This window comes from Rana temporaria, chromosome 9 (genome assembly GCF_905171775.1).
Source record: "Rana temporaria chromosome 9, aRanTem1.1, whole genome shotgun sequence".
In the NCBI taxonomy this organism is placed as follows: domain Eukaryota; kingdom Metazoa; phylum Chordata; class Amphibia; order Anura; family Ranidae; genus Rana; species Rana temporaria.
The window spans coordinates 51,965,345-51,978,563 of NC_053497.1; the positions used below are offsets into that span (position 1 = coordinate 51,965,345).

The 13,219-nt window shown below is 50.1% G+C and overlaps 1 protein-coding gene across 1 annotated transcript in view; it reads left to right on the forward strand.

Moving 5' to 3' along the window:
* MRPS18B (mitochondrial ribosomal protein S18B) overlaps positions 1-13,219 on the forward strand; it is a 34,501-nt gene that overhangs the window by 8,438 nt on the left and 12,844 nt on the right. Inside the window, exon 3 of the mRNA XM_040323447.1 lies at positions 6,289-6,386. Within this exon, the coding sequence (XP_040179381.1) occupies positions 6,289-6,386 (98 nt within the window). The remainder of the gene's footprint in view (positions 1-6,288; positions 6,387-13,219) is intronic.

The following is a 13,219-nucleotide window of genomic DNA, read 5'->3' on the forward strand; positions in this document are numbered from 1 at the left end:
CCCACATCTCTCCTCCAGGCTGGAAAGAATGAGATTGTGAAAAAAAATTCACAGATCTCATTCAAACTAGCCGCAATTGCGGTTTGTTTACTTACGGGGACCCGGGCGTGACGTCATCGCATCGCGCCCGGGCCTCCGACGGTCATAGAGATGACTGGTGACCATCTGGTCACCAGTCTTCTCTATGGCAAACATCCGGCGGACGGCGATCATCTCTCCGGGCTCCCGGTGGGACGGGAGAGGCACCGGATGGCGGCGGGAGGGGGGGACGTCCCCTCCCGCCGCCTGTAAGAACGATCTAGCGGCGGAACCGTTCTTACGGTGCGCAGGATCGCCGCCGCTAAAAAATTATATCTCAATGATGCCTCTGGGTGCAGGCATCATTAAGATATCCCCCCGCAAAGCCCAGGACGTCATATGACGTCCACCCGGGATAACAGGTCCCCGTTTTGGACGTCATATGATGGCGTGCGGGTGTCAAGTGGTTAATAATGCTTAAAGTGAAAAAATAAAAGTGAAATATTCCTTTAAATTTTCGGACCTGGGGGGGGGGGGGTGTATAGTATGCCTGTGAGGCAGTGCATGTTTCCCGTGCTTAGAACTGTCTCTGCACAAAGTGTAATTTCTGAAGGAAAAAAAGTCATTTAAAATCACTTGCGGCTATAATGAATTCTCGGCTCCCGGCTATACAGAGAAAAGCATTCATAAAAAAAAAAAAAAACCCTTCAGGTCTGGTGTGGATTTTAAGGGGAACTTCACCTCAAATCCACGCCAGACCCCTTATCCGAGCACGCAACCTGTCCGGCCGTAGGAAAAGAGGGGGGACGAGAGAGCCCCCCCGAACCAGGCCACATGCCCTCAACATTGGGAGGATGCTTTGGGGGGGGGGGTCTGTGACCCCTCAAAGCACCATGTCCCCATGTTGATGTTGACAAGAGTCTCATACCCACAACCCTTGCCCGGTGGTTGTGGGGGTCTGCAGGCAGGGGGCTTATTGGAATCTGGAAGACCCCCAGATCCCGCCCCCCCTATGTGATTTGGTAATGGGGTACATTGTACCTCTACAATTTCACCAAGAACGTGTAAAGAATTGTAAGGATAAAACACACACACCATGGAAAGTCCTTTTTATAAAAAAAAAAAAAAACAGCAGTGGTAATCCACTCTCGGTCCCCACTCCAACGTTGTCGGTATCCTGCGACGGGTGATCTCCTTTCCGCCGGGGTCCAGCGGTCAGAGGATCTCTTCACCCAGGTCCGGGATCCAGAGCGCACGCATCGCCAGCCGCCTGTCTCCACCGGAGGCAGACCGGCGAATGACACGGCTTGAGCCAGTGACAGCTCTTATATAGCTGAGGCGGGGCCACCCGTCACGTGACCCCCTCCCCCTCTGACGCACCCTCTGACTACCTCACTGCGGAAGCCCAGGCTCTCCCTTGTCATAGGGGTGCGGAGTCACGTGACTGGTGGCGACAGGAGGCCGGCGATGCGTGCGCTTTGGATCCCGGACCTGGATGAAGAGATCTTCTGATCGCTGGCCCCCGGCAGAGAGGAGATCACCCGTCGCAGGATACCGACAACGTTGGAGTGGGGACCGAGAGTGGATTACCACCGCTTTTATTTTTTTTAATAAAGGACTTTTTGTGTGTTTTAGTCTTTCAATTTTTTTTACACGTTCTTCGTGAAATAGTAGAGGTACAATGTACCCCATTACCAATTCACATAGGGGGGCCGGGATCTGGGGGTCCCCTTTGTTAAAGGGGTCTTCCAGATTCCAATAAGCCCCCTGCCGGCAGACCCCCACAACCACCGGACAAGGACATGGTGCTTTGAGGGGTCACAGACCCCCAAAGCATCCTCCCAATGTTGAGGGCATGTGACCTGGTACGGTTCAGGAGGAGGGGGGCGCTCTCTCGCCCCCCCTCTTTTCCTGCGGCCGACCAGGTTGCATGCTCAGATAAGGGGTCTGGGGATTCTTGGGGGTACTCCACGCCATTTTTTTTTTTTTGGGGTGGAGTTCCCCTTAAAATCCACACCTGAAGGGTTTGTAATGGATATTTGGGGGGACCCCGAACTTTTTTTTTTTAATGTCTTTTCTCTGTATTGCCGGGAGCCGACAATTCATTATAGCCGCGAGGGATTTTAAATTTTACTTTATTTCCTTCAGAAATGACAGTTCTAAGCACGGGAAACAAGCGCTGCTTCACAGGCATACTATACACCCCCCCCTAGGTACGAAATTTAAAGGAATATTTCACTTTTATTGTTTCATTTTAAGCATTATTAAAATCACTGCTCCCGAAAAAACTGCCATTTTTAAAAACTTTTTTTTTTGCATTGATACATGTCCCATGGGGAAAGACCCGGGTCCCAAACACTTTTTAGGACAATAACCTTGCATATTGGCCTTTAAAATTAGCACTTTCGATTTCAAAAGTTTGAGTCCCATAGACTTTAACGGGGTTCAAAAGTTCACACAAACTTTTGGTCTGTTCGCAGGTTCTGGTGCGAACCGAACGGGGGGGGGGGGGGGGGGGGTTTGTTCGGCTCATCCCTAGTCAATGACATGATTAGTTATAAAAAAAAAAATCTTAGAGTCAGTGTCTCGGAAGTAAAGATGGACAAAGGTTGACCAGTCTGTGGAAATCTGCGTATAAAAATGGTCAAACAATTTTTAGAATAATGTTCCTCAATGTAAAATTGCAAATACTTTAAATATATCATATCATCATCTACAGGACATAATATCAAAACATTTACGGTAGATAACCTGGAAACATTTTGCACAAGAGACCAGGCCAAAACACAATATTGACTGCCCATGATCCCTTAGATGGCACTTCATTAAAATAGGCATGATTTTGTGATGGACATCACCAGGGGCGTAACTAGAAATCACAGGGGCCCCATAGCAAAATGTTGTATGGGGCCCCCCAGAGCCGCCCTAGTGTCAATGCAGCGTGACCTGTGCCCCATATAGCGTGACCTGTGCCCCATATAGCGTGACCTGTGCCCAATACAGCCTGGCCTGCCTGTGCCCAATACAGTCTGAACTGCCTGTGCCCCATATAGCGTGACCTGTGCCCAATACAGCATTGCCTGTGCCCAATACAGCCTGGCCTGCCTGTGCCCAATACAGCCTCACATGTGCAGAGGAAGAGGCAAGCCGGCCGGATCAGCAGAGAGCGGGATTGCCCGCTGTAATAGCTTTCATTTGAATTTCCCGACTTCACGGGGCTCATCGTCACATAGCCCCACCTCTTAGCCCAACGCCTTTGATGACGTCACATGTCCGACACTGGACCGGCGTTCTGTCGATCAAAGGTGCCAGACCAAGAGGTGGAGCTATGTGACATGAGCCCCGGGAACACTGGAAGTTCTAATGAAAGCTATTACAGCGGGCAATTTCCGCTCTCTGCTGATACGGACAGCCAGGGGCGGACTGACAACTCATGGGGCCCCCGGGCAATAGGGGATTATGGGGCCCCCAGGCTTAGAGATGGCCACCATCTTTTTTTTTTTTTATGCAACATGAATGTGGGCAAACCCATGCGGAGAGGCACCAAGCTCCGTGACATGCTGAGTGGCTTAGAGTTGGTGACCCACTAAATTCATCAGAAACCTCTCATGGGCAAACAATTGCAGCCTCACTGTGCCCCATCAAATGCAGCCTCACTGTGCCCCATCAAATGCAGCCAACTGTGCCCCATCAAATGCAGCCAACTGTGCCCCATCAAATGCAGCCAACTGTGCCCCATCAAATGCAGCCAACGGTGCCCCATCAAATGCAGCCAACGGTGCCCCATCAAATGCAGCCAACGGTGCCCCATCAAATGCAGCCAACGGTGCCCCATCAAATGCAGCCAACGGTGCCCCATCAAATGCAGCCAACGGTGCCCCATCAAATGCAGCCAACGGTGCCCCATCAAATGCAGCCAACGGTGCCCCATCAAATGCAGCCCACGGTGCCCCATCAAATGCAGCCCACGGTGCCCCATCAAATGCCGCCAACTGTGCCCCATCAAATGCCGCCAACTGTGCCCCTCAGACCCCCCCCACATGGGGCACAGTTGGCTGCATTTGATGGGGCACAGATGCAGCCACCGTGCCATTAAATGCAGCCACTGTGACCCTCAGCACCCCCCCCCCCTCCCTGTTGTCTGACCAACACTTGCCCCATCTTGGTGGCAGGTCAGGCAGTGGGTGATGGCGGTGAGATGTGGGACGGGCAGCGGCGAGCTGCTTACTCCCTGCACCTCTTCTTTTCTCCTGCTAGGCGTCCAATAGGAGCGCCTGTCCTTTCAGCCAATCACATGATTCATACCCGCACTTCCTGATTGGCGGAGAGCCGGTTCATTGTTAGAAAAGCAAACATTAATTTGCTTTTCTAAACCCACCTGGATGGGCTCTGAGTGCTCTGCGCTCCAAGCCCACCCTAATGTGAAGCCTATTAGAGCCTAGGGCTCTAATCAGATGCTTCAACCCCCCCCCCCCCCCGCAATTTAGGCACCCAGCGTCCTAAAAGGGGATGGACACCTGAATTGGGGGTGGCCATGGATAGATTCATGCAATGCATGAATCTATACATTCTACATAGAGGGGTGGTGCCCTTAATGGATGGACCGCCCCCCGGTATACACACACGCACTGTATACATACAGTGTGTGTATGTATGTGTGTGTGTGTGTGTGTGTGTATATGTATATGTATATATATATATATATATATATATATATATATATATATATATATATATAAGTGCCATGTTTCTGGGAGAAGGATGTGCTGAACTTCTCCAATCTCTGCTACATCTCCCTACTCATCACCTGCCCACCAATACACAGGCACAGCCTCCTCTCCTGTATTACCACATGTGAGCTGCTGGGGCACTACAAGTACCAGCATGGCAGAAGGGGCAGCAGCAGTGTGTTCTATCAGGATGATTTTTGGGAAAAAAGTGCTGGTGTGTGTATATATAGATAAATATTTATTTATATATATATATATATATATATATATATATATATATATATACACACACACACACACACACCAGCACTTTTTTTCCAAAAATCATCCTGATAGAACACACTGCTGCTGCCCCTTCTGCCATGCTGGTACTTGTAGTGCCCCAGCAGCTCACAGACATAGCATGTGGTAATACAGGAGAGGAGGCTGTGCCTGTGTATTGGTGGGCAGGTGATGAGTAGGGAGATGTAGCAGAGATTGGAGAAGTTCAGCACATCCTTCTCCCAGAAACATGGCACTTCTCTCACACACAGAAAAACGATCTAACAGCAAGAGGAGCCCTGCTGCTACACAGTCTCCCCCTCCCCCTCCTCACCAGGATAGGTAAGCAGCACTGATAATACAATTCTTCCAGCTTACCTTTTATGAGGCAACAATCCACCCCACACTGCAGGCTGTCCTCTCCTCCCTCTCATCTCTCCAGCAGTCGGCATCTCCTGCTAGTATGTAAAAAAAGCCGCGCTGGAGAAGGGGGCGTGTACACTGTGCTCCCATTGGCTGAGAAGGCAGTGAAGAGGCGGGGCAGCTACAATCTCGAGATTTGTACATCAAAATTATGTCGGTAGTGGCCAATTCAGTGAAAAATGTAAAAAAAAACACTGATTCCAACAAACTGTCCCTTCTTTTACCAAGGCTGGCAACCCTGATGGGGCCCCCTAGTGGCCATGGGGCCCTCAGCTCGCCTCTTCCTCTCCTCTCTCTTCACTTCACCGGGCCCCCCTGATCCTCACTTGGCTGCGGGCCCCATAGCGCCCGCATGGGTTGCTATGGCGGTAGTTCCGCCACTGGACATCACTGCATGGGCTCTGGAATATTTCCAAAAACCACTGTCTGTATGCACAGATTGCTGCGCCATCCAAAAATGCTCTGTCATGCAAAGAAGCCATATCTGAACATGATCCAGAAACTCTGCCATCTTCTCTGGACCAAAGCTCATTTATAATGGTCTGTTTCAAAGTGGAAAACTTTTCTGTGGTCAGATGAATCAAAATTTGACATTCCTTCTGCAGGGATGCACAGATAGTATTGCCCAACACATGCCGTTCCGGGCAATCATTTTTATTTCTATTTCTATTTTTTTTTTTTTTTTTTTTTTTTTTACATTTAGCCCTGCTGCGGGCAAGCAAAGGATCAGGGAGCCATGCACCTTAGTATGGGGGATACGAGCAACTCAAGTCCAGCTTATTGTATGCAAATGTGTGTGTATATTTTATTACCAGTATATCATAGCTTTAGCTACTGTGTATTTCTCTTCTTCTAGAGTACTTGGAGCGTTATGGGAAAAATCTAGTCTGGTCAAATTACAGGAGGAACCACAAAGGACCGATCCCACCACAGAAAACCCGAAAAAAGTGCATTGTAAGTAAGAGCCAAAGACCGGGTTCATGCTCTACAAAAAAAAAATACCCAGCACACCTACCAGCTATCGTGCAAAAAAAATTTGCTGTCTAACAATTTTTACATTTAAAATCTCAACATTTGCAAATATACAGTGCAGTATGTCATGTTACAACCAAAAGTGTAAATGTATTTTATGTGATACACCAACACAGTGACACGTAATTGTGAAGTGGAAGGAAAAGGATAAATTGTTTTAATTTTTTTATTTGTATTTTTTCTTATTTATTTTTCTACAAATATGTGAAAAGTGTGTTGTGCATTTGTGTTCCGCCCCCTTTACTCTGATACCCCTAACTAAAATCTAGTGGAACCAATTGCCTTCAGAAGTCACCTAATTAGTAAACGGTTCACCTGTATGTAATTTGATCTCAGAATAAATAGAGCTGCTCTGTGAAGCCCTCAATGGTTTGTTAAAGAACCTTGATGAACAAACAGCATCATTAAGGCCAAGGAACACACCAGACAGGTCAGGGATAAAGTTGTAGAGAAGTTTAAAGCACTGTTTGGTAAATAAATAAATATAAAATTCCCAAGCTTTGGACATCTCACAGAGCACTGTTCAATCCATCATTCCAAATAGGAAAGAATATGGCACAACTGCAAACCTACCAAGACATGGCCATCCACCTAAACTTACCGGCCGCCCGCAAGGAGAGCATTAGAGCCCCTTTCACACTTGTGCAACTCCAAAGTCGCACGACTTTGCCGCGATTTTGACAAGTCATACGACTGTGGATCGATCCGACTTTGCTCCATGACTTGAAGTACGACTTCAATGAGCAGGGAGGCGACTTTGATCCCCCAATTATTAGGGGAACTCAGCAGCAATTAAAAAAAAAAAAAACTGCATGGGTTCCCCCTTCATGAGAATACCGGGCCCTTCGGTCTGGTATGGATTTTAATGGAGTGGGGTCCCCCCCAAAAACCATACCAGACCCTTATCCGAGCACCAGCCTGGCCGCCCCCCACCCCAAAGCACCTTGCCCCCATGTTGAGGACAAGGGCCTTTTCCCGACAACCCTGGTCGTTGATTTTGAGGTCTGCGGGCGGCTTATCGGAATCTGGGAGCCCCCCTCACCCTATGTGAATGATTATGGGGCACATTTTACCCCTTCCAATTCTCCTGGGGGGGGGGGGGGGGGAGTCAATAAAAAAAACACACTAGAAAGGTTTTTAAAGTAATTTATTAGGCAGCTCCAGGGGTCTTCTTCCGACTTTGGGGGTCTCTTCGACTTCTCCAGGCTCTTCTCCGCGGATAAGGGTCTGGTATGAGTTCTTATGCACAAGTCGCATGCTAAAGTCGGATCCCTACATACGGAATCCAACTTCAGAAAAAAAGTGGTGCAGGAACTACTTTGAAGTCGGCACGACTTTAAAGTTGTGCCAGTATGAATGGTTGTCATTCAAAATCACGGAGAATGACTTGTCATGCGATTTTTGCAGTCCAAAATTGTGGGACAAGTTGTATACGTGTGAAAGGGGGCTTAATCAGAGAAGCAGCCAAGAGGCCCATGGTAACTCTGGAGGAGCTGCAGAGATCCACAGCTTAGGTGGGAGAATCTGTCCACAGAACAAATTGAGATTTTCCTAGCTTGTGACGGAAAATATTAGTAATATGAAGACAGGAGGCGAGTATCTTATGCATTATCTTTCCTTTAATAATGCCCACAGCAGAAATACAACTTTAGTGAATTTCAGTAATAATAAAAGAACTTTTAAAACAAACTACAAGTCCCAGCAGCCCCTTGGGCATATCAGCCAATCACGTGGCCTCTGCTAGTATATAAGCGGCTGCCCCTTTAATCACTTCCTCTTTCTTGGAGCGAACTGCTAAGGACTTGAAACCGCGACTTCAATTCCAACTAGTCTTCTGACCATCAACGACTTGGATTCGGTGAGTCGAGTAGGTAGAGGTCCCAACGGGGACAACAAAGGAGATCCCTCCGGAAAACTTCTCAGCCTGTGGCTCGCGTGCTGCGGTCATCAATAACCTGGAACAATATGAGAATAAAGACCATGATAGGGTTGGGTCGGGAGGGAAGATACTCGCCTCCTGTCTTCATATAACTAATATTTTCCGTCACAAGCTAGGAAAATCTCAATTTATATATCAGACAGGAGGCTCATATCTTATGCAAGTTCAAAGTCATACATGGATATAAATACAGTGACAACAAAGTATAAGTCTAACTAATAACCAAGTCACAGAACCGACATAGATACGTGTTCCTCCGGTCTAAAGTAGAATTGGCGGAAGGTGGTTTCGGAAGACCAGTCCGCCGCTCTCAGAAGATCCGAAAGCGATCCTCCCGAGGTGATCACCTTCGTAGCCATTGCACCCCTGGAAGAGTGTGCGCCAAATCGGGTAACGTCAATCCCAGCCAAGTCCATGGTGGATCTAACCCACCGGGCCAGAGTGGCCGAGGAAACCGGAAGGTGTGGGCCGACGTAGGAAATAAGGAGTTGGGGTAGAGACGGAGACCGAAGCGGGGCCGTCTGTAATTCATACGCTTGTAAACAGCGAACCACGCATAAACGTGGATGCGATGGGGAAAAAAGGATAGAATACGGATTGTATCCCTGTTTTTGTTCTACGAACTACCGAGAACTGCACGCCTTGAGGTGAGAATTGGCGTCTGGATATGTCCAGGGCTCTGACATCGGATATGCGCTTGATGGAGACAAGGCATAAGAGGATCGTAAGCTTAAAGGACAACAGTTTTAGCGGAAGAGCGTCGTTGTCGTCCCATGTAGAAAACATGTTCAATACCCTAGATACGTCCCAGGTGCTTTGATATCTGGGGCGAGGAGGGCGTTGGAACCTAACGCCTCGCAAGAGACGGCACACCACGGGGTGTTTACCCACTGGAAGGGAATCTACCGGGGAGTGGTAGGCCGAAATCGCAGAACGATACACGTTAATGGAGCTATAAGATCTCCCGGATGCAAAAGAATCCGCCAGATAGTTAGCAACCATTGCTACAGGTGCGTGAACGGGATCAATTTCCCGTTGATCACACCAACGTACCCAGGTTCCCCAGGCCGATCGGTATGCCGATCTAGTCCCGGGGGCCCAGGCCAGGGCGAGAAGGTCCCTAGCTGTTCGTGAAAGGTCGCTATCTGCGCCTGACACCCCAAAATCAGCCAAGCGAGGAGGTGAAGGTTGTGATCCACGACCAGAGGGTGGGGTTCTCCTGCAGGGTTGGAAAGGAGATGGGGGACACGGGGAAGCAGCCTGGGAAGATCGACAGTCATTCCCAGGAGAAGGGGAAACCACGGCTGTGTTGGCCACCAGGGAGTGACCGGCACAACGGAAGCCTGTAGGTTTGCCACCTGCAAGAGAAATCTGAGGATCATGGAGAAGGGAGGGAACGCATAGTGTGTCCCTCGTGGCCAGGTCTGGCGAAGGGCATCTATTGCCAGGGCTTCGGGGTCCGGCCTCCAGCTGTAAAAGCGAGGGAGTTGACAATTGAGGCGGGATGCGAACAGGTCCACGGAAAAGGGACCCCACAACCGGACCAGAGAAAGGAACACCGTCCGATCCAGCCGCCAATCGCTGGAATCTGTGAGGTATCTGGAATTCCAGTCCGCGATCAAGTTCGAGGCACCCGGAATGTATTCCGCCAGGGGAACGACGTTGCGTTCCAGACAGAAGTGCCAAAACTCCTTTGCTAGATTCGCCAGAGCTTTGGATCTGGAACCTCCTATGCGGTTGACGTATTGGACTGCGGTTACGTTGTCCATCCGCAGCAATACGCAACAATTGGAGGCGTTCGGAAGGAGACTCTTGAGGGCGAAGAAGGCCGCCATGAGTTCCAACGCATTGATATGAAGCAGAGACTCCCCTGCGGACCAGGTCCCTCCTGTGGTGGATGTTCCGCAGCGAGCCCCCCAGCCGTGCCGACTCGCATCCGATTCTATAATGTAATCCGGATTGGAGCTGAAAATGGTCTTCCCGTTCCAATCGATGGCGTGACTCCGCCACCAACGCAATTCTACTACTGCTTCTGCATCCAGAGGTACTTCGTCTGCATAGCGAAGACCCTGTCGCAGGTGGAGCGCTTTGAGTCTCTGAAGGGCTCGGTAATGGAGGGGAGCCGGGAAGATGGCCTGAATAGAGGCCGATAAAAGTCCTACTAATCGGGCCAAACCGCGTAAGGATACTCGCCGTTTGTACAATACGGAACGAATCTCCTTGCGGATAGTAGCTAGTTTGGCTTTGGGTAAGCGAAGTATAGAGTGTTTGGTGTCCACTAAGAACCCCAAAAACTCCATCTCTTGTGAAGGGGTCAAGATGGATTTCTCGTGGTTTATGACGAAACCTAGCCCCTGGAGCAAGTTGACGGTCCAGGCGGCATGGATCATCGCTTGATGGTGAGATCGGGCCATTATGAGGAGGTCGTCTAGGTATATGATTAACCGAACGCCTCTGCTCCGTAAGGCCGCCACCACCGGCTTCAGCAACTTGGTGAAGCACCATGGGGCGGAGGAGAGTCCGAAGGGGAGGCAAGTGAATTGCCACAGCCTGTCTCTCCAAAGGAAACGCAGAAGGTGTTGGGAAGCAGGATGAATGGGGACTGTGAGGTAGGCGTCCTTCAAGTCCACCTTTACTAGCCAGTCCTCGGGGCGTAACAGGTCTCTCAAATAGTGGATCCCCTCCATCTTGAAATGTCGGTAGACGACATGTTGATTGAGGGTCCTTAGATTTATAACGGGGCGAAATCCGCCATCCTTTTTTCTTACTAGAAAAAGGTTGCTGAGAAACCCTGGGGAGACAGGGTCCACCTCTATCACGGCCTGTTTGGTAAGAAGGGCCTGAAGCTCTAGGTCTATGAGTGTTGAGTTTTGGTTTGAGAATTTGATGGGTTGAGGCATTACATTCATTTCTGGCAAGGAGTACAGTTCTATCTGATATCCCGCCACCGTGTTGAGTATCCAGGCGTCTGCCGTAATCGCAGACCAGGCGTGGATAAAATGTCTCAACCTTCCCCCCAAGAGAATGTGAAAAGAATTCGGGTGTGTGACACTCACCGGTAGTAGGTCTTGAGCGGGGGTAGCCTCTCCCTCCGCGTCCTCTCCAGGGACGTCCGCGTGGTGGGAAGAAGGGAGCTGGTTGTGCCACTGGGATTGGATATGATTGTGGAGCCTGGCTATACTGAGCGGGAGTTCTATAGTACTGCCTGCCTGCGGAATAGCGACCGGCAGAACGGCCCCTGTTTCTGCCGGCCCTAGGAAAAATTTTGGTTGACCCTGCCTTTTTTAGGGATGATTGGGCCTTGTCCAGGCTGGTGTACAATCCTACCATCTTATTAATGTCCTTAATAAGGGAATCGCCAAAGAGCATACCTTCGGCTGAAGGGCCCGGTTCTGAGTCTGCGAGGTGGGCCAGTTGAGGGTCCAACCTCATCAGGATGGAGCGGCGACGCTCCGTGGAACAAATGGTATTGGCGCAGCCTAACAGACACACTGTTCTCTGGGCCCAACCTCTAAGTTGGTCCAGGTCGACCGGGGTCTCCGTGGAGGAGGCCTGTTCGGCAATGTTTAGGATTTTGGTGACTGGGCCAAACAGGTCGAGGATTCGGTCCTGAATGGAGCGGAAGGATCTTTCAATACCCTTTTTGGAGTATTTACCTTGTTTGGTAAGGTACCTGAGAAGTACCGGGTCTACCTCTGGGGTGACTACCGTCTTCTTCGGAATACAGGGTCGGGGACACTCCGCCCTCAGCTTACTGCGGTTATTTTTATCTACGGACCTACGGGCCCAGTACTGGATATATTGGGCAACCTCCGGGAGGGGGGCCCATTCGCCAGAGCGGGGGTGAGAAATCCCTTCTGGGTCGAAGAAGGGTTCTCCCCTGGCATCTAAGATAATTTCGCCCTGGGTTACAGGGGTGGCGTTGTCAGGTGGCGCCATATGCCCACTACCCTCATAATCAGTATCTTCATCAGACTCGTAGGCGTCTGACGCCTCAGATCCTGTGGACGAATCTGACGTGTCCACAAAGGAATCTGGTTTGGTCCGTTTAGCGGACTTCTGCCTCTGCTTTTGCTGCTCCCCGAGGCTCAGGGGTCGGTGAGAGTCTGGGAGGGTAGTGGGTCGGCAGACCGGGTTGGGTGCTGCCTGGGGCACATTATTTACTTCCCCTGCCGGGGAGTCGTATGTTGTGGGAACATGCTTGCGCTTGTGTGTCGCTTTGCCCTTTGTGGGCGGTTCACCACGGCCTGGGGGTCCAGGCATGACAGGTGCAGCCAGGTGTGGTACAGGGGCGGAAGCCATGGCTATTTGCACTGAATGATTGATTAACTCCTGTATCTGGGCAGCAGTAAGGAAAATAGGGTTATGGGGGGTAATATCTCCCTCAGATGGCATGGTAGGGAACTCATTACAATCTTCATCAGCCATGATAGGATCTCTAATGCAGCTGAGAAGTACAGTATTAGGGTAGATGGAGGTGTATATATACCCAGCGGTAGAGACAGATACTATGAGTATCTATCAGAATGGCAAACCGCTGAAGGGGTTAATCGATTTTTTATATATATATATCTATAGGGGCCGCAGAGGCACTATAGGGGCGTCCTACCGTACAGCCGACTCACTCCACACTGGAGCAGCGGCGCAAGATAGGAAGTTCCCCGTTCAGGAGGGCGTAATCTCGCGAGATTACGTCTCCTGCATACTGATAGGCTGGAGCGGAGCTCCGCCGGGCACGCCCCCCGCAGCGTACTGAGCGCTGATAGGAGAAGCGTGTGGTTTGCTCGGCACGCCCCCCCAGGGACGAGATTGACTG